This window comes from Bubalus kerabau, chromosome 11 (assembly GCF_029407905.1).
Source record: "Bubalus kerabau isolate K-KA32 ecotype Philippines breed swamp buffalo chromosome 11, PCC_UOA_SB_1v2, whole genome shotgun sequence".
Classification (NCBI taxonomy): domain Eukaryota; kingdom Metazoa; phylum Chordata; class Mammalia; order Artiodactyla; family Bovidae; genus Bubalus; species Bubalus kerabau.
The window spans coordinates 64560077-64585432 of record NC_073634.1 but is presented as its reverse complement, the minus strand read 5'-3'; the positions used below and the strand labels follow the sequence as shown (position 1 = coordinate 64585432).

General features: G+C 36.8%; 1 protein-coding gene across 1 annotated transcript in view; it reads left to right on the top strand.

The window, feature by feature from the left end:
- The window catches only part of WDPCP (WD repeat containing planar cell polarity effector), a 282688-nt gene that overhangs the window by 244079 nt on the left and 13253 nt on the right, over positions 1 to 25356 (top strand). Inside the window, exon 14 of the mRNA XM_055541743.1 lies at positions 2053 to 2116. Coding sequence (XP_055397718.1) covers positions 2053 to 2116 — 64 coding nt within the window. The remainder of the gene's footprint in view (positions 1 to 2052; positions 2117 to 25356) is intronic.

Genomic DNA, 25356 nt, shown 5'->3' with positions numbered 1-25356 from the left:
GAACACAATTTTCTTCTGATCTTCCATAGTTGAAAAGGATTCAGCAAATACTGGAGATACCAGTAAGAAGAACCAGAGAGTAGATGGGAGAACAGCTACCAAACACAGTATGGAAATTCCAAAGTGTTTCAGTTTCTGGCCTACCAGCTCATATGGAATAATAATAAGCCTTGTTTGAATTTTAATTATATTAGCTATTTCACTAATAAACTTTATATACTCTGTTAGTAATAATATTCCACATTTCTGCTATGTTTTATGTGAAAATTTAGTATATTTTATACCATCATATTTCACAATATAGAACAGAACTTGGTTATATATCTGCTTGTTTCTTGAGTCAGAAAAACTGATTGTTACATCTGTGTAAGTTTCAGCATAGATGACCTTTTATTCCAAAATCCTGTGCAAATTATATGTTCATGACATGCTTTTCTCTCAGGACTTTAAATTTTCTGTAGAGGTAATTGATGTAAACTAAAGTTTGTCCTCACAAAGAAAATTCTTAGTTATACCTCAGGGAAAGATAGTATGATTGTGATGAAATAGTAGAAAAGTAATACCTTTTTAAAATACTTAGAAACCACTTATTATTTTCATTACAACAGCAGGGGATGTTTTTACCCCAGATCACTAATGTGAGAGTTTTGTAAAAATGCAACATTTGACTTCTCAACTTTTAATATAAATATATGATTTATTAATTGTTCTTATCCTGCTGTATTGTCCATATCCTCCTACTTTCCACTTACACAACAAAATACAACAAAGAAAAAATAATGAGGAAATGTATTTCCTAAGCTAACATTTCTCTACATTTAGCAGCACCTAATCTGGTTATTGTGACACTTTCAAGAGATGGGAATATCAGACCACCTGACCTGCCTCTTGAGAAACCGGTATGCAGGTCAGGAAGCAACAGTTAGAAGTGGACATGGAACAACAGACTGGTTCCAAATAGGAAAAGGAGTACATCAAGGCTCTATATTGTCACCCTGCTTATTTAACTTCTATGCAGAGTACATCATGAGAAAGGCTGGGCTGGAAGAAGCACAAGCTGGAATCAAGATTGCTGGGAGAAATATCAATAACCTCAGATATGCAGATGACACCACCCTTATGGCAGAAAGTGAAGAGGAACTAAAAAGAGGAGAGTGAAAAAGTTGGCTTAAAGCTCAACATTCAGAAAACGAAGATCATGGCATCTGGTCCCATCACTTCATGGGAAATAGATGGGGAAACAGTGGAAACAGTGTCAGACTTCATTTTTTTGGGCTCCAAAATCACTGCAGATGGTGACAAAGTTATGACCAACCTAGATAGCACACTGAAAAGCAGAGACATTGCTTTGTCAACAAAGGTCTGTCTAGTCAAGGCTATGGTTTTTCCAGTGGTCATGTAGGGATGTGAGAATTGGAATGTGAAGAAGGCTGCGCACTGAAGAATTGATGCTTTTGAACTGTGGGGTTGGAGAAAACTCTTGAGAATCCCTTGGACTGCAAGGAGATCCAACCAGTCCATTCTGAAGGAGATCAGCCCTGGGATTTCTTTGGAGGGAATGATGCTGAAGCTGAAACTCCAGTACTTTGGCCACTTCATGCAAAGAGTTGACTCATTGGAAAAGACTCTGATGCTGGGAGGGATTGGGGCAGGAGGAAGAGGGGACGATAGAGGATGAGATGGCTGAATGGCATCACCGACTCGATGGACGTGAGTTTGAGTGAACTCTGGGAGATGGTGATGGACAGGGAGGCCTGGCATGCTGCAATTCATGGGGTCGCAGAGTCAGACACAACTGAGCAACTGAACTGAAGTGAACTGAATCTGGTTATGTTTGTGCTTGACAGTTACTGAACCCCTCCACAGGCTGTGTGCACCAGCACCTCCTAAATACAATAAGAGTTCACATAGGGAAGATCCCAGCAGGTGAAGTCCCTACTGTTTGAGAGTATTTTTATCAGAACAAAAACAATAGCATATAAGTACATTAAACAAACTGCTCTCTCCTCTTCTATAGTTTTGTTCACAACATATAACATTTCTTCCTTACAGGTACCAAAGATTTGAAAAGGCATTTCTGTTAGCTGTTGACATTGGTGCTCGTGACCTGTTTATGGTGAGTCATTCCTTGGGATGATTTTGTGCTTTCAGTTCTAACGCTGAGTAAGTTGTCAGCTTTTGTGACCATTAAAAAGGATTAGTGTCATTTGTGCCTTCAACACATGGTGGGAAAGCATTTATTCCATCTTGGCTTGCAGCTTTGCCTTCATGAAATTGGTCAATAGCCATCCAGCCTCTTTTGACTTGCTGACATTTTCCTTGCCAGACCCAAAGGATTTTTTATGTTTTCTAAGAATTTATAATTCTTGAATGTCTCTCCTCCTGTACTTTGATGTGAGAGGATGACACCTTTGTATCTAACAAGCTTAAACTTTTTCTAATCCATTCCCTATAGAAGTACAGCTTCAGAAACCAGAACACAGGACAAGACATGTCCCTGAGATCTTGAATGTGCTCAGTTTGTCCCTTAGGTTTTAGTGAGAAGTAACAGTTTGAGAAGTAACATTCTCACTTATATTTCTAAAGTGACCACAGTGCAAAGTAGATCCAAGAGAATATTATAAGTTCAAATATGCTTTAATCCTCAACTTAGTTATGGAACAGTAAAATAGACTAGTTTCTTACACATCTTTGTGCTCTGTATTAGGTTCTTATTTTATAAGATCTTTTGCCACAATGAGATCAGATAAACAAAGATGGGGTTCCTGATTTTCAGCACATTCTGCTCCATAGAAATTCCACTGCTGTCAGAAAATCTGGAAAACAACAAAAACTTTGAGAAGGCTCTTTTATCTGAATCTTCTGTACAGTGAAGACATTGTGTACTTTAAGCTTTGATGCTTTAGATGTTAATATGGGTTCATATATTAGTTTATCTTGTCTTTGAAATGAGTTTGCTGTTTAAATTCTAATTTCGCATCACTTAATTAAACTGTGCTTTGTGCATTCATTGATCATGGGAAAAAAATCGAATTACTTCAAATGTATGAACCTTTTGCTATTTGTTGGTTGTCTGTATTTTGTTAGGTCACATTGATCAGGCATATTAATATATTAAGGGAACATTTTATTATTTTCACCAAAGTCTATGCATTCATACATCACAGTGTCAGAAATTTAATTACAACACTTCTTAGATTTTTCTGACCCAAGTGACGTTGTCACTTTATTTCCTCCTCACTTCTGCCACTACTCAGCAATAAAGGTAGATTTTCTTCCTATTTCCTTATTTTTTTATGTCTGTAGTCCCAGCCTTCTTTCTAGCCAAAATAACTACAGAGATGAATATTTATATGTTTAGTATCTGATAAACTTTATTTCCCAATGTATTATTATACTGTTCTGTAATTTATGCTACATTAACTATTAACCAATACATAATCATCAAAGCCTGGTGGGCTACAAGTCCACAGGGTTGCAAAGAGTCCGACATGACAGAGCACGCACCCATACTCATCAAAGCCATCTTACAAACTTCTTTTCAAATCATATCTGTTTCAGCATTTAGTCTCGGTTCTGGAGAAGGAAATGGCAACCCACTCCAGTACTCTTGCCTGGAGAATCCCATGGATGGAGGAGCCTGGTGGGCTATAGTCCATGAGATCACAAAAAGTCGGATACCACTAAGCAACTTCACTTTCACTTTCACTTTCTAGGCAGTAACAATATAAAGTCTCCATGTTAGTTTAAAGCCAAACAGACTTTCTACTAATAGGCTAACCTTAACCCATGAGGATTTATATTAGTAACAGATAAAAATCTAAAATAAGGAAATGAGAGAGATACTTTTGCTTTCCTTTTTATTTGTAAAAGTGAACAATCAAAATGCTACATCCTTATTCTTCATATGTAACTTTTTATTTATAGCCCAAGGTCTGTCTTTAAGAAGCATTAAAAGCCTTAAGAGAGGATTAAGGCCTTAATGTTCCATTTAAGTTTATGAATCTACCATATACATTTGATGCTCCACTTTAAAATTTTCTAAAGAATTTATCATGTTTTCTAATCAATTATTACTATTTAAATCATGATCTAGCCTATATACTAAGAATTATTACCTCTTTGGATTTAAAAATTTATAAAAACAAACAGTACTATTCTTACCTATAAATTACCTTCTACCCCTAAGATATCTCATCCTTAAAGAAGAAAAATATGACTACATTGAACACAAACGGGTTGCATATAAAATGTAATGCTTAACCTGAGAATATTCTTTTTGCATTAGCATATCTGTTGATGGTAGAGAGATAAAAGACATATATAGCATGATAGAGCAGACCTTGAATATTAAAAAGTAAGTATGTGGATACTAGACCTGATGAAATGAGCCAGAAAGTACCTCTTTGTCTACTTTACACATAGCCTAAGTGATCATCTTCCAAATTAGGGGTCAGCAAACTATGGCCTACCAAGCAAATTTAGCTCCCAAATGGCTGTTTACAGTTTTAAATCATTTAAAAAAAGAAAAGAAAAGAAAAAGTGTCAATATACTTTAAAATATATGATATTAAAAATACATGATATTCAAATTCAGATTTTCATATCCATAAATGAAGTGGTATTGAAGCATAGCCAAACTTAGTTGTGTAATGTGTATGACTGCCTTACGATGGCAGAGTTGAGTGGTTGCAGGAGACTATCTGGCTTGTAGAGCCTAAAATATTTACTCTCTGGTGCTTTACAAAATATGTTTGCAGACCCCTGGTCAAAACAATCATAATTTATAATTTCATTCTTCCATATTTAAAACCTTTTAGCATCTTCTATTGCCTTTGGGGTAAATTCTAACTCCCTGAAGTGGCATCTACAGCCCCTCTACTCTCACCTCTCAGATGCATCAGCTTTCTTTCAGTTCTGGGAAGTATACTCAATTCTGTTATATCCAGATCATGTTAAGGAAGGGTGTAATGGGAAGGTGTAATGGTAGATACATGGAATTTGGGTCATAAGTTGTCTTCAAAGTCCGTAACTTTTGAGTTTTATGTGTAAATGATGATAATAATATAGTACCTATCCAGACGTTGGAGAAGGCAATGGCACCCCACTCCAGTACTCTTGCCTGGAAAATCCCATGGACGGAGGAGCCTGGTAGGCTGCAGTCCATGGGGTCGCTAAGAGTCGGACACGACTGAGCTACGTCACTTTCACTTTCCACTTTCATGTACTGGAGAAGGAAATGGCAACCCACTCTAGTGTTCTTGCCTGGAGAATCCCAGGGACAGGGGAGCCTGGTGGGCTGCCATCTATGGGGTCACACAGAGTCGGACACGACTGAAGCAACTTAGCAGCAGCAGCAGTAGCAGCATACGTTGGATTTTTTTAATTGAATAAAAGAGGTTTTGAATTCTATAATACTTTACAATTTTTAAGTTTCACACAGATGATTTCGTACAATCCCATAATAACCATTTGTTTCTCTCTGCCCCTCCTGCTTCCCTCTTCAAAGTGCTAACCACTAGTTTGTTCCTTAAGTCTGCTCCTTTTGTTATATTCACTAGTTTGCTGTAGTTTTTAGATATCATACAGTATTTGTCTTCCTCTGACTTATTTTACTCAGCATGATGCCCTCCAAGTCCACCCATAGAGCTTCAAATGGCAAAATTTCATTCTTATTTATGGTTGAGTGGTATGCATATATACATACATATATATATATAATATATATATATTCATTTATCTAATACCTTGGTAATTGTAAATAATGCTGCTATAAACATTGAAATGCATGTATTTTTACAAATTAGTGGGTTTTGTTTTTTGGATATATATCTAGGAGTGGAATTGCTAGTAGTACTATTTTTAGTTTTTTGAGGAAACCCCATACTGTTTTCCACAGTGACTGCACCAATTTACATTCTCACCAACAGTGTATGGTGGTTCCCGTTTCTCCACATCCTTACCAACAGTTGTGTTCTTCTTGATGATAGCCATTTCTGACTGGTGTGAGGAGATACCTCATTGTGGTTTTGATTTGCATTGCCCTGATGATTAGTGATGCTGAGAATCCTTTCATGTGCTTGTTGGCCATCTGCAATTCTTCTGCTTATTTTGTAATCGAGATTTTGGAGGTTTTTTGATGTTGAGTCATAGGAGCTTTTTATATATAATGAATGTTGTCATTCAGTCGCAAAGTCGCGTTTGACTCTTTGTGACCCCATGGACTGCAGCACAACAGGCTCCTGTGTCCTCCACTATCTCCCAGAGTTTGCTCAATTTCATGTCCACTGAGTCAATGATGCTACCTAACCATCTCATCCTCTGCCACCCCCTGCTTCATAGGCCTTCAGTCTTTCCCAGCATCGGGATCTTTTCTAGTCAGTCCACTTTTCCTGTCAGGTTGGCAAAGTATTGGAGCTTCAGCTTCAGCATCAGTCTTTCTAATGAGTGTTCAGAGTTGATTTACTTTAAGGTTGACTGGTTTGATCTCCTTGCAGTCCCTCAAGAGTCTTCTGTAGCACTACAATTCGAAAACATCAATTCTTTGGTGTTCAGCCTTCATAAAGGTCCAACTCTCATATCCATACTCAATACTGGAAAAAACATAGCTTTGACGATACAGACCTTTGTTGACAAAGTGCTGTCTCTGCTTTTTAATATGCTGTTTAGGCTTGTTATAGTTTTCCTTCCAAGGAGGAAATGTCTTTTGGTTTCATGACTGCAGTCACCACCCATAGGGATTTTGGCACCTAAGAACATAAAATCTGTCACTGCTTCCACTTTTTCCCCTTCTGTTTGCCATGAAGTGATGGGACCAGATGCTATGATCTTAGATTTTTACTATTGATTTTTAAGCCAGCTTTTTCACTCTCCTCTTTCACTTTCATGAAGAAGCTCTTTAGTTCCTCCTTCCTTTCTGTCATTAGAGTGCTATCATCTGCAGATCTAAGGCTGTTGATATTTCTTCCACCAATCTAGATTCCGTGATTCATCCACCTTGGCATTTCACATGATGTACTCTGCATATAAGTTATATAAATAGGATGACAATATACAGCTTTGAGGTACTCCTTTCCCAATTTGGAACCACTCAATTGTTCCATGTCTGGTTCTTACTGTTGCTTCCTGACCGGTATACAAGTTTTTCAGGAGACATGTAAGGTGGTCTGGTAGTCTTAGGTAGTCTAAATTCACCCCTTTAAAAATTTTCTACAATTTGCTGTGATCCGCATAGTCAAAGGCTTTAATCTAGTCAGTGAGGCTCTGGAATTCCCTTGCTTTCTCCATGATCCAGCAAATGTTGCCAATTTGATCTCTGGTTCTTCTGGCTCTTTGACACTCAACTTCTACATCTGGAAGTTCTCGGTATATGTGCTGCTGAATGAAGCTTGAAGGATTTTGAGCTAACCTTGCTAGCATGTGAAATGAGTGTAATTGTATAGTATTTGAACATTCTTTGGCATTGCCCTTCTGTGGGATTAGAATTAAAACTAATCTTTTCCAGTCCTGTGGTCACTGCTAAGTTTTCCAAATTTCATCACATATTGAGTACAACACTTTAACAGCATCATCTTTAGGATTTGAAATAGCTCAGCTGGAATTCTGTCACTTCCACTACCTTTGTTTGCAGTAATGCTTTTTAAGACCCACTTGACTTCACACTCCAGGATGTCTGGCTCTAGGTGAGTGACCACACCACTGTGGTTATCTGGGTCATTAAGACTTTTTTTGTATAGTTCTTCTGTGTATTCTTCCTACCTCTTCTTAATGTCTCCTGCTCCTGTTAGATCCTTACCATTTCTATCCTTTATCATGCCCAGCCTTGCATGAAATGTTCTGTTGATATCTCTAGTCTTCTTGAAGAGGTCTCTAGGCTTTTCCATTCTGTTGTTTTCCTCTATTCCTTTGCATTGTTCATGTAAGAAGGCCTTTTTATCTCTCCTCACCATTCTCTGAAACCCTGCATTTAGTTGGGTATTTATTTCCCTTTCTCACTTGCCTTTTGCTTCTCTTCATTCTTCAGCTTTTATTTATATTAAAAAAAAACCTTTTATTTATAATAAAAGCTTCAGCATTTATTAAAAATCCTCCCCAGACAACCACTTTGCCTTCTTGCATTTTTTTTTTTTCCCCTTTGGGATGTTTTTGGTCACTGTCTCCTGTACAGTGTTATGAACCTTGTCCATAGTTCTTCAAGCACTCTGTCTACCACATCTTATCTGTTGAATCTGTTACTTTCACTGTATAATCATAAGAGATTTGATTTAGGTCATAACTGAGTAGCCTATTTGTTTTCCCTACTTTCTTCAGTTTAAGCCTGAATTTTACAATAAGGAACTCATGATCTGAGCCATGGTCAGCTCCAGGTATTGTTTTCGCTGACTGTATAGAGCTTCTCTATCTTTGGCTGCAAAGAACATAATCAATCTGATTTTGGTTTTGACCATCTAGTGATGTCCATGTGTAAAGTCATCTCTTGGGTTACTGGGAAAGGATGTTTGCTATGACCAGCATGTTCCCTTGACAGAACTCTGTAAGCCTTTGCCCTACTTCATTTTGTATTCCAAGGCCAAATTGGCCTATTACTCTGGATATCTCTTGACTTCCTAATTTTGCATTCCAATCCCCTATGATGTAAAGGCCATCTTTTTTTTTTTTTTTTTTTTTTTTATGTTAGTTCTAGAAGTTCTTATAGATCTTCATAGAACTTTCAGCTTCGGCTTCTTTGGCATCAGTGGCTGGGGCAGAGACTTGGATTACTGTGATATTGAATAAGGTTTACCTTGGCAATGAACAGAGATCATTCTCTCCTTTTTGAGATTTCATCCAAGTACTGCATTTCAGACTCTCGTTAACTATGAGGGCTACTCCATTTCTTCCAATGGATTCTTGCCCACAGTAATAGATATAATGTTTACATGAATTAAATTTGCCCACTCCTGTCCATTTTAGTTCACTGATTCCTAAAACGCCAATGTTCACTCTTGCCATCTCCTGCTTGGCCACATCCAATTTACCTTGATTCATGGACCTAACATTCCAGGTTCATATGCAATATTGTTTTGTATAGCATCAGACTTTACTTTCACCACCAGACATATTCACAACTGAGCATCATTTCTGGTTTGGCCCAGCTCCTTCATTCTTTCCTGAGCTATATTAGTATTTGCCCTCTGCTCTTCCCCAGTACCATACTGGACACCTTCCAACTGGGGGTACTCATATTCAGGAGTCATATCTTTTTGCCTTTCATACTGTTAATGGGGTTCTCATGGCAAGAATACTGGAATGGATTGCCATTTCCTCCTCCAGTGGACACATTTTTTTTTTTTTTAACTTTACCATATTGTATTGGTTTTGCCATATATCAAAATGAATCTGCCACAGGTATACATGTTTTCCCCACCCTGAACCCTCCTCCCTCCTCCCTCCCCATACCATCCCTCTGGGTCGTCCCAGTGCACCAGCCCCAAGCATCCAGTATCATGCATTGAACCTGGACTGGCAACTCGTTTCATATATGATATTATACATGGTACAATGCCATTCTCCCAAATCATCCCACCCTCTCCCTCTCCCACAGAGTCCAAAAGACTGTTCTATACATCAGTGTCTCTTTTGCTGTCTCATATACAGGGTTATCGTTACCATCTTTCTAAATTCCATATATATGTGTTAGTATACTGTATTGGTGGTTTTCTTTCCAGCTTACTTCACTCTGTGTAATAGGCTTCAATTTCATCCACCTCATTAGAACTGAATCAAATGTATTCTTTTTAATGGCTGAGTAATACTCCATTGTGTATATGTACCACAGCTTTCTTATCCATTCATCTGCTGATGGACATCTAGGTTGCTTCCATGTCCTGGCTATTATAAACAGTGCTTCGATGAACATTGGGGTACACGTGTCTCTTTCAATTCTGGTTTCCTCGGTGTGTTTGCCCAGCAGTGGGATTGCTGGATCATAAAGCAGTTCTATTTCCACTTTTTAAAGGAATCTCCACACTGTTCTCCATAGTGGCTGTACTTGTTTGCATTCCCACCAACAGTGTAAGAGGGTTCCTTTTTCTCCACGCCCTCTCCAGCATTTATTGCTTGTAGATTTTTGGATCGCAGGCATTCTGACTGGCGTGAAATGATACCTCATTGTGGTTTTGATTTGCATTTCTCTGATAATGAGTGATGTTGAGCATCTTTTCATATGTTTGTTAGCCATCTGTATGTCTTTGGAGAAATGTCTATTTAGGTCTTTGGCCCATTTTTTGATTGGGTCATTTATTTTTCTGGAATTGAGCTGTAGGAGTTGCTTGTATATTTTGGAGATTAGTTGTTTGTCAGTTGCTTCATTTGCTATTATTTTCTCCCATTCTGAAGGCTGTCTTTTCACCTTGCTTATAGTTTCCTCTGTTGTGCAGAAGCTTTTAATTTTAATTAGGTCCCATTTGTTTATTTTTGCTTTTATTTCCAATATTCTGGGAGGTGGGTCATAGAGGATCCTGCTGTGATGTATGTCAGAGAGTGTTTTGCCTATATTCTCCTCTAGGAGTTTTATAGTTTCTGGTCTTACGTTTAGATCTTTAATCCATTTTGAGTTTATTTTTGTGTACGGTGTTAGAAAGTGTTCTAGTTTCATTCTTTTACAAGTGGTTGACCAGTTTTCCCAGCACCACTTGTTAAAGAGATTGACTTTTCTCCATTGTATATTCTTGCCTCCTTTGTCAAAGATAAGGTGCAGTGGACACATTTTATCAGAACATCATTATGACCTGTTTGTCTTGGATGGCCCTGCACAGCATGGCTCATAGATTCACTGAGTTACGCAAGCCCCATCACCACAACAAGGCTAGATCAAGGGGATATATGAATATTAACCCCTTACCGGTCATATCATTTGCAAATATTTTCTCTTTTTACTAGGTTGCCTTTTTATTTTGTGAATGGTTTTCTTTGCTGTGCAAAGGTTTTTAAGTTTAATTAGGTCCCACTTGTTTATTTTTGCTTTTGTTTTCTTCACTTTATGAGATGGATCCAAAAAATATTGCCACAATTTACACAAGAGTATTTTGCCTATGTTTTCCTCTAAGAGTTTTATAGTATCTGGTGTCATATTAAGGTTTTTAATCCATTTTGAGATTGTTTTTGAGTCTCTGTGCAGATACTGTATTGAAAGTACTCTGTAAACTAGGAAGTACTAAAGAGATACCATGTGTTGTTACTAGTAAGAGATGGCTTTTACATGCCAGTTGCAAGAAATAATAACCTGAAACAGGACCCAAATTTCATGACTATATAGGATAATATACTTTGTAAGCAAAATCGTTGATTCAGGAAGCCCTTAGATGAAGATAAAATGTTTTGATTATAGGACTAAATAATAATAAAAAATAATACCATAAAATATAAAGAACAAAAACTAAAAAAATTGCTTGGAATTTTCTTATGCAGAAATGAACATCCTTTAAAGTATTTCTCTACGTAAGTCTCTACATTAAACTTTTTATTTATAGCTAGAATGTTTTTCATTCAACAATGTTACAGTGACAGTTTTTCATAAAATAAATATAGATCTATATCATTACTTTAATGGTTATATTGTATTCCATATTTTAATGGTACTCATATAAAAGCAGGCATAGAGACCAATGGAGCAGAATAGAGAGCCTAGCAGTAAACCTATGCATATACTTTGACAGGGGCACCAGAAACACACAATGGGGAGAGGATAGTCTCTTCAGTAAATGGTGATGGGAAAACTGGATAGCCTCATGCAAAAGAATGGAACTGGGTCCACTGACAAAAAAAAAAAAACTCAAAATGGGTTACAGAGTTACATGTAATACCTGAAATCATAGAACTCCTAGAAGAAAACATTGAGAAAAAGCCCTTTGACAATGGTCTTGGCAGTGATTTTTTTTGAGTAAGACACCAAAAGCAAAGGCAGTGAAAGCTAAAATATATAAGCAGGACTATGTCAAACCAAAAAGTTTCTGCCCAGCAAAGGAAACAACCAAGAAAAAGAAAAGGCAGTCTATCTATAACTGGATTATTTAGTTTGACATATGACATAAATAACAGTACACTATTTCTTTTCTGTTTCTCCTACTTATTATATGTTCTTTCATCTAACCATTCTTGCCCTTCTTTGTATTAACTATATTTATTCTGTTTTTCTCTTTTATTAGTGTATTTTTCCTCTTTTTCTCCAAACTAATGCCTTTTTGGTAAGCCTTTTGGTTGTTGCTGTTGTTTGGCAGCTATTTACTCTTACCTTTTTTTAAATTGAACTTTGGACATAAGATTTTAAAAGTTTAGTGATAATTTGAGACTATGTATGATGTTATTTTCCTCCAGAAAGAATTTACTTTGTTTCTGGCAACTATAATAGTTAGGTTAAAGGTTAAACTACATTTTAATCTATTCTGGAATTGAGTTTATTTGAAGCTGAGTTTCAGTCTGAGAGTGTATTTCCACTTTATACTTATATCAAGACTGTAGTCCTTCGGGAGTCCCAGCCTAAAGCTCTGCCTCCTCAGCAGATGCTACTAACTTTGTAACCTTAGCCCAGTCAGTGTCATTTTGGAGCCCAAGGAAATAAAATCTGTCAGTGCTTCCACTTTTTCTGCTTCTGTTTGCCATGGAGTGATGGGACCAGATGCCATAATCTTAGTTTTTTGAATGTTGAGTTTCAAGCCATCTTTTTCACTCTCCTTTTTGACCTTCATCAAGAGGCTCTTTAGTTCCTCTTCACTTTCTACCATTAGGGTGTCATCATTTGCATATCTGAGGTTGTTTTTATTTCACTTGGCAATCTTGATTCCAGCTTGTGTGTGTGTGTCATCCAGCCCAGCATTTTGCATAATGTATTCTGGATATGTTAAATAAACAGAATGACAATATATATTCTTGTTATACTCCTTTCCTTTCCAAAATCACTGTGGACAGTTACTGCAGTCATGAAATTAGAGATGCTTGCTCCTTGATAGGAAAGCTATGACAAACCTAGACAACGTATTAAAAAACGAAGATACTGCTTTGCTGACAAAGGTCCATATAGTCAAAGCTGTGGTTTTTCTAGTGGTCATGTACAGATGTGAGAGTTGGACCATACAGGCTGAGCGCTGAAGAACTGATGCTTTTGAATTGTGGTGTTGGAGAAGACTCTTCAGAATCCCTTGGACTACACAGAGATCAAACCAGTCAGTCCTAAAGGAAATCAACCCTGAATATTCATTGGAAGGACTGATGCCGAAGCTAAAGCTCCAATAGTTTGGCCACGTGATGCAAAAGCCAACTCATTGGATAAGACCCTGATGCAGGGAAAGATTGAAGATAAAAGGAGAAGAGGGCAGCAGAGGATGAGGTGGTTAGATAGCATCACTGACTCAGTGGGCATGAAACTGAGCAAACTCCAGGAGAAAGTTTAGGACAGAGGAGCCTGGCTCTTGCCTAAAGCTCTGTGTGGTTTGTCAACTTTTCAAACACTGGTTTCTGCTAAGTTTCTCAGCCTCTGAGCCACCAATTACAAATTTGCAAATGCTTTGAAAGCAAAAGCAGCACCAAATGTCAGACTGACCTCTCTGGGCTTTGCTTCTGTCTAGGATCTTGGTCATTCAAATACTGCCTTGGTAGGTCTCCAGTGTCTTCAAAAAAACAAACAATTTAAAAAATTATTTATCGAGCTGTTCTAGTTGTTATCATAAGAGTATCCTCTTATATATTCTTAAATGGATAACTGGAATCAGAAGTTTTCAGTATATTTTTTGAAGGTGAGTTATAAGTGTTAAACTTGGCACTAGCTGCTTTCTAATTCTGTATAACTCCCTGCAATGTGCTATTATGTTTGAACTAGTAATCACTAAGAGCCTTAAATGTCACAAACTCTACTTTTAAGCATGACATGTCATCAATTTTGTGTCCAAAATGGGTCAAATAAAACCATAAAATGTTGTATACTAGGGTATATCACTCCAAGTAAAAGCATTCAAAGAGTAAAACCTAATTTTTTTCCAATTTTAACTCATTTCAAAGAAAGTAAATAAAATAAAATTTCAGCTCTTCCATTTAAAGAATTGTTTTAATCTTGTAGGATGAATAATGCAAGTCTTTATTTTTTATAACAGTAGAAGATATTTGTTTTTATGCCTGCTTAAATTTATAGCAGTGCTTTATGATTACCGGTAACAAAATCATTACAGCTTAAAACATTAAAGGAATTAACTTTTCTTAATCAGCTGCAAAATGGCTGCATTACACCAGAGGCTATGTATGTTATTATTCAATTTGCATAATAATCCTAACCAGTAGAATTATTATACCTATTTCATAGTTGATAAATTGATAAGGAAAACTGAAAATCATGATTCAAACTCAGATATGTTTATGTTTGATTTTAAAATCCATGCCATTTCCAATTATACCAAACTGCTCATATAAAGATTAGAAAGTTCCCCAAAGTTTAGTAATTTATGACTTGATAACTACCCATAACTAAGTCTAAGAAAGCTAGTCTTTTCTTTTTATCCTTTATGAAAATATACAAAGATTTCAGTAAGACTACTTTTTATAGAATGACAATCTGATCTAGCCTGAATGATTTACAGAACCCCATTTATTGGAATACTCAATCTCTTGTCCTGTAGAAAAGTGTCAGTTTCTCACTGGTCCCTATAGTTCAATGTTGTGCGTTTCTTACTAAATTCAAACAAAGAATAATAATCATATAATTAATAGTGGTTCAACTGATGTAAAATAGGGAAAGAGGAATCTTCCCCTTCCAGGCAATGGACAAACTGGTTCTCAGACTTGCCCTCTTACTGTAAAACTGGACAAAATACATAAGAGAACTGTATTTAGGCAATGTACAGTAAGGACAGCAGGACCATGATCCTCAATAAGTGGAGAATACACAGATGAGCCCTGTATGCTGTTTCCAGAGCAGAGACCAGTGATGTCACTTAGCTGAAGACCAAGAGATAAGAGTTCAGAATTCAGGGATGATGAGGGCTCTAGAATTTGTGGTGCAAGATACCAGAAAGGGAGAATCTGTGTGACGAGTGGGGACCCAGTAGACAAAGCTTATCAAAGAGCCTCTGCTGTGGCAGAGAGCTGAATGGAGAGGCTGCATAATGCTGAGAAATGCTTTAATTCTGGTTCAGCCAAAGTGAAGCAACCTCTGAGCATTTATATGAAACCCCAGAAATGTCATCCTTTAAGAATAAGGGCCACATCCTATGACAATTTACAAAATTGCCTTTAAAAATCATAAAACCAACTTGGCAGGATCAAAGTAATCCACTACTAATTTAATGCTTGTTAGTACAAAAGATTCAATAGCCTTTAAAGAAAGACAGTTATAATCCAAACTCCCTACAATGTGACATCCACAATGTCCAGCATAAACATATTACTACGTTTGTGAAGAAGCAGGGAAATGTGATGTATTACAAAGAGAAAAAGAAGCTAATAGTAACAGACCCTAAGATACCAAGAGATTGAGATGGGCAGACAAGCACTTTGGAGCAGCTGTTATAAACATGTTCAAGGATTTTAAAAGAACATAGTTAGTGAATATATAGGGATTCTTAGCAGAGACACAAACTAATAAAGTGGGAGGGGAGGAATTCTATAAATGAAAAATATGAAATCTAAAATGAAAAATTCTACTTTAAAAAGTATTGGCCCCGTATAATAAAGGATTAGTGAATAGGAGGATAGTTCAATAGAGATAATCCAATTTGAAGGAAAGAAAGAAAACACTGCAAAAATGAACAAAGCCTCAGTAACAGTAAGACAAAATCAAGTACTTTATAAAACATATGTAATTGGTGAAAGAAGTTAGTCTACAGACATAAGAAGCTCAGTGAGCTCCAAACAGAAGGCAGCTTTACCCAGGCCCACAATATCTTGGCACAGTATCCAAAATACGGAAACCAATGATGAAGAGAAAAATCTTTAAAATACCCATAAAAAATTTATGTAGAAGTATTAACAGCTAATAGGAATTATGGCTGACTTCTCATCAGAATCGATGACAGAAGATAATGGAGCATTAAGTACTGAAAAAAATAAAAACTTTGAACACAATTTTTTATCCAGTGAAATTTATTCTAAAATGAGAATGAAATAAAGAGACTTTTGGATAAATAAAAGCTGATACAACTCAACACCAGCAGATCTGAACCACAAGAAAAATTCCTGTACCACAAGGAAATTCTTTAGGTAGAACAAATATGCTAACAAATGTGGGTCTACATAAAAGAATGAAGAGCTCTGGAGATGGTAAATATTAACAATGAAAGTATTTTCTTAACAAAATCAATAAAAGTATTATTAATAATACTTCTAATAAAACTATTTTTCCTAGTGGAAGAATGTCTTTAAACTATAACTGTTTAGAGCAAAGGTACCAACAATACACTATTGTAGTTATAACATATATAGGTATGAAATTACATCACAAGGAGTTGGGGTAAATAAAAATTACACTGCTGTAACGTCTATGCATTTTACCTGTAGTGGTATAATATTATTCTAAATAAACTGTGATAAGACTGCATGTTATAGTGCCTAGATGATTTTCTTAAAATTTTAAGTAGATATGCAACTTTAAAAAGTCAATAGAGAAGGCTTCCCTGGTGGCTCATTGTGAAGAGTCCACCTGCCAGTGCAGGAGATGTGGGTTCAATCCCTGATCCAGGAAGATCCCACATGTCACGGAGCATCTAAGCTGTCTCCACAACTATTGAGCCTATGCTCTGCAACTACTGAAGCCCTTGTGCCTAGAGCCCATGCTCTAGAAGAGAATCTACTGCAGTGAGAAGCCCATGCACTACAACTAGAGAGCAGCCCCGCTTGCTGCAACTGGAGGAAAGCCCACACAGCAGTGAAGACCCAGCACAGCCAAAAACAAAAAATAAAAAGTCAATACAGAAATGTAAAAATACATTAAAAGTACTGAACCCCAAAGAGGGCAGTACAGGATAACAAATAACAAGCAAGATGGTGATAAGACCCATGATACTTAAACCCAAATATTTATAATTATATTAAAATCAATTAAATTCACACTCCAATTAAAAAGTAGAGACTGAATTTTTTTTAAGACCAAGATTGTGGAACTGGATAAAAAGCAAGACCTAATTATATTCGGTCTCTAAGACAAAACACTTAAGTTATTATGACAAAATGGATTGAAATTATAAAGATAATACCCTGCAAACATTAAGGTATCAGGCAAATTAGATTTCACAATGAAGTATTACCAGAGATAAAAAAGGACACTTGTGATAAAGTTGAATAGAAAGACATATTTCTAAATGTTTATGTACAAAATAACTGAACTTCAAATATATGAAGCAAAAGCTGACAACAAAAGAGAAACAGACAAATGCAGTATTCAAAGAACAAGTACTAAAAAAAAAAAAAAATTCAGAAAAGATATGTTGAACCTTCTAACCAACTTAAACTGACAGATTTTGAACTTATCTCCAACAACTTTAGAATGCACGTTCTTTTCAAATGTCTAAGGGATAATAACTAAACATAGACTGTCTGCTGGTCCATAAAATAAAGCACAGTACACTTTAGAAGACTGAAATATGACACCAAAGGAATTAAATTATGTCAGTCACATGCATACATATACAGATTTCCCAACTAACAGCATATGAAACAGTGCTACAGTGAAAGTGTCATTCAAAGAAGAAATCATAAGAGAAACTAGGAAATATTTTTAATATTTAATGAATATATGAAAATGGTATGGGATGATTATACAGGTACACCTTATTTCATTGTACCTCCACTTCACTGTCCTTTATAGATACTGCATATTTTACAAATCAAAAGTCTGTTGCATCCCTACCTCAAGGAAGTCCACCACACTATTTTTCCAATAGCATTTGCTTATTACATGGCTTTTTGTCAAATTTTGGTAATTCTTGCAATGTTTCAAACTTTTTCATGGTTATGGTGATATGTGAACAGTGGTCTTTTATGTTACTACCACAATTCACTGAAGACTCAGACGATAGCACTTGTTAAACAATTTTGTTATTTAGTTGCCACGTCGTGTCTGACTCTTTGCAACCCCACAGGCTTCAGCATGCCAGGCTTCCCTGTCCCTTACCACTTCTCGGAGTTTGCAAAGTTCATGTCCATAGAATTGGTGATGCCATCCAACCATCTCATCCTCTGTTGCCTTGTTCTTCTGCCTTCAATTTTTCCCAGCATCAAGGTCTTTTCCAGTGAGTCAACTCCTCGCATCAGGTGGCCAAAATATTGCAGGTTCAGCTTCAGCATCAGTCCTTCCAATGAGTATTCAGGGTTGATTTCCTTTAGGATTGACTAGTTTGATCTCCTTGCAGTCCAAGAGACTCTCAAGAGTCTTCTCCAACACCAGTTAGAAAACATCAATTCTTTCAGCACTCTGCCTTCTTTATGGTCCAAATCTCACATCCATACGTGACTACTGAAAAGACCATAGCTTTGACAATATGGGCCTTTGTCAGCAAAGTGGTGTCTTTGCTTTTTAATACACTGTCTAGGTTTGTTATAGCTTTCCTGCCCAGAAGCAATCTTCTTCCAATTTCATTGCTGCAGTTCACCATCCACAGTGATTTTAGAGCCCAAGAAGAGGATCTGTCACTGCTTCCACGTTTTCCCCTTCTATCTGCCATGAAGTGATGGCACCAAATACCATGTGATCTTAGTTTTCTTCATATTAAGTTTTACACTGTCTTTTTCCATCTCCTCTTTCACCCTCATCAAAAGGCTTTTAGTTTCTCTTCACTTTCTGCCATTAAAGTGGTATCTATCATCTGCATATCTGAGGTTGTTTATATTTCTCCCAGCAATCTTGATTCCAACTTGTAACTCATCCAGTCTGGCATTTTGAATGATGTATTCTGCGTATAAACTAAATAAACAGGGTGACAGTAAACAGACTTGTACTCCTTGCTCAATTTTGAACCTGTCAGTTGTTCCATATAAGGTTCTAACTGTTGCTTCTTGACCCGCATACTCAGGAGACAGGTAAAGAGTTTTCCAGTTTGTTATGATCCACACAGTCAAAGGCTTTAGCGTAGTCAATGAAGCAGAAGTAGATGTTTTTCTGGAATTCCCTTGCTTTCTCTGTTATCCAGTGAATGTTGGCGATTTGATCTCTGGCTCCTCTGCCTTTTCTAAACCCAGCTTGAACATCTGGAATTTCTCAGTTCGTGTAATGCTGAAGCCTAGATTAAAGGATTTTGAGCATAACTTTACTAGCATGGGAGATGAGTGCAATTGTCCAGTAGTTTGAACATTCTTTAGTACTACCCTTCTTGGGAATTGGGATGAAGATGGACTTTTTCCAGTCCTGTGGCCACTGCTTTTTCAATTTTGCTGACATATTGAGTGCAGCACTTTAATAGCATCAACTTTTAGGCTTTTAAATAGCTCTGTTGGAATTCCATCACCTCCGATAGTTTTATTGGCAATACTGTTGCTAAGGCCCACCTGACGTCACACTCTAGAATGTTTAGCCCTGAGTGAATGACGACACCATTGTGGTTATCCGGGTCATGAAAATCTTTTTTGTACAGTTCTGTGTATTCTTGTGACATCTTTCTGATCTCTCCTGCTTCTATTAGGTATTACTGTTTCTGTCCTTTATTGTGCCTACCTTTGCATGAAATGTTCCTTTGATATTTCCAATTATCTTAAAGAGATCTCTCATCTTTCTCCTTCTGTTTTTTCCTCTATTGCTTTGCATTGTTCATTGAAGAAAGTCTTCTTATCTCTACTTGCTGTTTTCTGGAACTCTGCATTTAGTTTGGTGTAGCTTTCCCTTTCTCCCTTGCTTTTCACTTCTCTTCTTTCTTCAGCTATTTGTAAAGCATCCTCAGACAACCACTTTGCCTTCTTATGTTTCATTTTCTTTGGGATGGTTGTGTTTGCTGCCTCCTGTACAGTATTATGAACCTCTGTCCATAGTTCTTCAGGCACTCTACGGCCTTTTAAAATTAAGGTATGTACATTGTTTTCTAAGACATAATGCTATTGCATACTTAATAGCCTACAGTATAGTATAAACATAAATTTTATATGTAATGCTGCTGCTAAGTCGCTTCAGTCGTGTCCGACTCTGTGCGACCCCACAGACGGAAGCCCACCAGGCTCCCCCGTCCCTGGGATTCTCCAGGCAAGAACACTGGAGTGGGTTGCCATTTCCTTCTCCAATGCATGAAAGTGAAAAGTGAAAGGGAAGTCGCTCAGTCATGTCCAACTCTTAGCGACCCCATGGACTACAGCCTACCAGGCTCCTCCATCCATGGGATTTTCCAGGCAAGAGTACTGGAGTGGGGTGCCATTGCCTTCTCTGTTACATGCAATAGGAAACCAAAAAAATTCTTGTGACTTGCTTTATTGCAATGGTCTGAAACTGAACCCACAATATCTCCAGAGTATGCCTATAATCCATTATATAATAAAATGAGGCACCCTGCATTCATATCAATATAAGTAATTACATAAATAAATAAGTAAAGTTGTTTAATACATCTAAAAGGAATGATAAAATGAGGAAAATCACAGTTTGGCAAATATCATAACAGTACTTGAATAAGGCAACAATCATTAATGAATGTGGCAGGGTATTATTTACACAGTCTTAAAATATTTCCCCACAAGGCAATTTACAAAAGGAAAAAGAGTTACTTTACAGTGGAGAAGGCTAGTAGATCACCATGTTAATCAAATGATCAAAACTGAACAAGTAAAAATAATTTGCTACCTTATATATTTTAATAAGGAAACAACAGCCCTTAAAAATGTGCATAATCTGGATCTAATCATGTGGAAACACCAATTGAACTCAAATTGAGGGACATTCTAATATCTAGCCTATATTCTTCAAAAAATCTAAGTTCATATCAGTGGAAAGACTGAAGAACTATTTTATACTAAAGAGACACAGCAGCTAAATCTATCAAGAAATGGATCTGTATGATGTGAAGAACATTACTGTAATAAATGGTGAAATTTCAGCGATTAAATGAGAGTAATGTTACCAGTGTTCATTTCATGATTCTCTTGATTTGATTGACAATATCCAAATTTGTAGGAGATAAACACAAGCATATTCAAGAGTATGTTGGCAGCTTACTCTCCAATGATTCAAGAAAAAAAAGGTCTTTGTACTGCAAACTTTTCTGTAACTCGAAGAATATTTTAAAATTTCACTGTTGTTGAAGCGCTAGACTCTTTGTTGTCCCTGCTTTCTCTAGGTAGAAGTTGTGTGGTTTTGAAATCTGTTTCTATTGGTCATAGAAATACTTTTAATTCTGTGCCTTTGGGACCTTATCCTGCTTTTCAAAGTTCAAGTGACCTCTCCAACCTAATTATTTCTGTGGCACAAAAGCCAGTTAATGTGCCACCCAAGATTGTTTCTCTGGTCCAATGTTGGATGGCATGAGGATGAATGTGCCTTCTGAACTCTCTCATGTTGGCATCCCTAATTACCTTGGCCATTGGCACAGGAACAGCTGGAGTCAAGTGTGTGCCATTTGATAACATTATAAAAAGACCTGTAGCTGCTGCTCTCCAGCCACCTGTGCCTTCCCTTGGCATAATGATACTGGGTAGTTTGTCTTCTGTTGGCATGATTTCTGTAGCATGCCTTACATCTGCCACTCCTAAGGCACTTACTTGGTGATCAAATTGACATAAAAGAGCTTCTTTGGCACTGTTTTTATTTAGAAGTCTTATACCTGTACACTTCTGAAGCAAGAATTACCATTTAGCATTATAACTGCAATCAATGTAAATTAATTAAAATAATTGTAAACAATATTATGAATATAATATTTTTTACTTCTATTGACTCAAACCTGTCCTGAATTTCCAAGTTCAAATTTTCCCAGTCAGAGGTCTCTACTCTGTAGAATTAACTTCTATATGAAACGTACCTCTTCTGTTTTAAGACAGTGGATTCAGTGTGTTCATCAGCTTCTCCCTCCTCTGCCATACCTTTATTAATGATGAAATGTAAGTGTGTGTGTGTCTGTGTGTTTAAGACTTATAACTGGAATTAAAGTCAAGAATACATAAAGGGACCAGAAGTTGTGAAGAATCCACTGAAAACAGGAAAACACACAAAATCAGATTGAAGAAAGAAAGCAGAAATCTAACGTCCAGATAAGATGACTGCTAAAGTTGACAAAAGCGCCAAAAGTTTTCCATGTTGTAAAAAGGGGGTACTAGGAATCAAGAAAATATTCCTGGGAAAGGAAGGGTGAATAATTAAGTTGTAGTAGAGCAGGTGAATGGAGAGGTCAAAATAAGTAAATACTGATAAACCCCATGTATTGTTAGAAAAATAAGCTGATACGAGTATGTAAAGAATTTAAGAATATTCACCAGAAAAACAGGAATGGGTGATTTTATGAAGTGAATTACATCCTCCTCTCCTTCCAACTGATATGCTAAAGCTGTAACTCCCAATGTAATATATTTGGAAGTGAAGCCTTTAAAGATATAATTAAGGTTAAATGAGGCCATGGAGGTGGAGCCCTAATCCAATATGGCTGGTGTATTTATAAGAAGAGGAAGAGAGACCAACAGGGATGTATGTGCCCAGAGGTAAATCCTGTGGAAGAAGAAGATGGTCACCTGCAAGACAATGACAGAGGCATCAGGAGAAACCAAACCTGTCAACACCTTCGTCTTAAACTTCCAGCCTCCACAGCTATGAGAAAATAATATTTCTCTTGTTTAACGTGCCCAGGCTATGTTGTTTTCTTCTGGTAGTAACCCTAACCAACCAACACAAATGGTGTAACTTTAGAATCAGTAAATAAGAAAAAAAACCAAAGAAATAAAAATTGATAAATTATTACAGAGCAAAGAGGAAATAATCAGAAGGAAATAATTAAAGGTATGGCAAATAAAAAGTAAAAAATAAGCTGTCAAGAATGTCTAAGCATCAGTAATTATAATGTTAATGAATTAAATTCACCTATTGAAAATCAGAGACCATAAAATTGGATTTTTAAATATTCAAGTATGTGTTGCATATAAAAAAACACTCCATACCCAAAATATCATGGTTCAAATGGGAAAATATATAAATAAATGCTTCCAAGTGTCAGACAAAAGATCTGAAGACAAAGGATTAAAAGGAAAAAAACATGAGGTAGTTTTAAAATGTGTGCTGAAATTCTTTGATACTCCTCTTTTCAAAAGGTGGTACCTTAACCTCTCATCCCTTGAATGAGCTAGACCTGGTAACTCACTTCAAGTATGATGTGTGACTTCTGAAACTAGGTAATAAATGTATTGCGGCTTCCATTTTGCCCCTTTCTCTCTGATCACTTGCTCTGGGGGAAGCTAGCTGCCATGTCATGAGGACATTCAAGCAGCCTATGCAGTGAGATAACAGATGCATCTTATGAATGTTGAAAAATCCACAAAGTACACGATGTTACAGTATGTTTTTCAGAGAAGGGTGTGCTAACATCTTGTACTTTGTGGGTTTTTCAATTTTTCCTTGAAGGTTTTTCTTTTAAAAAAGTTTGGAGCTCAGTAGTTAAATGAATAATGCTATAGCTATTTGAACCTTCCCCAGTGGCTCAGTGGTAAAAAATCTGCCTGCAATGCATGAGGCACATGAGGTGTAGGAAAAAAACAGGAAGGATATTAACAACTTGAATAACATAAATAGAAAACCTGAGCTAATTTAATAGCATACTTATTACTTGGGCTAAAGGTGATATCAAATGGAAATTATAAACTTACAACTTAATGACAATGAAAATATTATATATCAGTATCTGTGGCTTGCAGCCACAGAAACTTCACAGCCTTAAATGCATTATTTTTAAAAAAGATTGAAAATAAATGGCCTATGCTTTCATCTCAAGAAGATAAAGACAAATCCAAACAATATAGAGAAATGAAAATAAAGATAAATTAAATCAAAATTTTAAAAACAGAATTCCCCAACAAATCAAAGTCATTCTAGAAGAAACCTGTAAAATAATAGTTTAGAAAAAATGTCATCAAGGTGCAGAAGAAGATAAACACACACAAAAAGTTAGGATTGAAAAGGATGTAACTATGGCAAAGGAAATTTGCTTTTAAATAGGAAAACTATTAATTTTGTTTTGAATTTATTTTTATCATGGGTAAAAGTGGTGAATAAAATAATGAACTGCCATATGTTGTGGTTCAGTTACTGTCATGTCCGACACTTTGCGATGCCATAGACTGCGGCATGCAGAATTCCTCATCCTTCACTATTCCCTGGAGTTTGCTCTAACTCATGTCCATTGAGTCCATCATGCTATCCAACTATCCTGTCCTCCTGTCATTCCCTTTTCAAGCCCTCAATCTTTACTAGCATCAGGATCTTTTCCAATGAGTCGGCTATTTGCATCAAGTGGCCAAAGTATTGGAACTGCAACTTCGGCATCAGTTCTTCCAATGAAGAGTCAAGGTTGATTTCATATAGAATTGACTGGTTTGATTTCCCTGCTGTCCAAGGAACTCTTGAGTTATCTCCAGCACCACAGAATTCGAAAGCATCAGCTCTTTGGTGCACATTCTTATTTATGGTCCAACTCGCACATCCATACATGACTACAGGAAAAACCATAGCTTTGACTATAAGGACGTTTGTTGGCTAAGTGAAGTCTCTGCTTTTTAGTATGCTGTCTTGGTTTATTGTAGCTTTTCTGATGGCTAAGTGATGTCTCTGCTTTTTAATATGCTGTCTTGGTTTATTGTAGCTTTTCTGTCAAGGAAAAAGCATCCTAAATTTCATGGCTGCAGTCACCATCTGCAGTGATTTTGAAGCCCAACAAAATGAAGTCTCTGTTTCCATTGTTTACCTCTCTATTTGCCATGAAGTGATGGAACCAGATGTCATGATCTTACTTATTTGAATGTCGACTTTTAAGCCAGGTTTTCACTCTCCTCTTTCACCTTCATCAAGACACTCTTTAGTTCCTCTTCACTTTCTGCCATTAGGTTGGTGTCATCTGCATATCTAAGGTTATTGATATTTCTCCCGGCAATCTTGATTCCAGTTTGTGCCTCATTCAGCCTGGCATTTTGCATGATGTACTCTGCGTAGAAGTTAAATAAGCAGGGTGACAATATACAGCCTTGACATACTCCTTTCCCAATTTGGAACCAGTCGTTGTTCCATGTCTGGTTCTAACTGTTGCTTCTTGACCTGCATACAGATTTCTCAGGAGGCAGGTAAGGTGATCTGGTATTCCCATCTCTTGAAGAATTTTCCAGTTTGTTGTTATCCACACAGTCAAAGGCTTTAGTAGTCAATGAAGCAGAAGCAGATGTTTTTCTTGAATT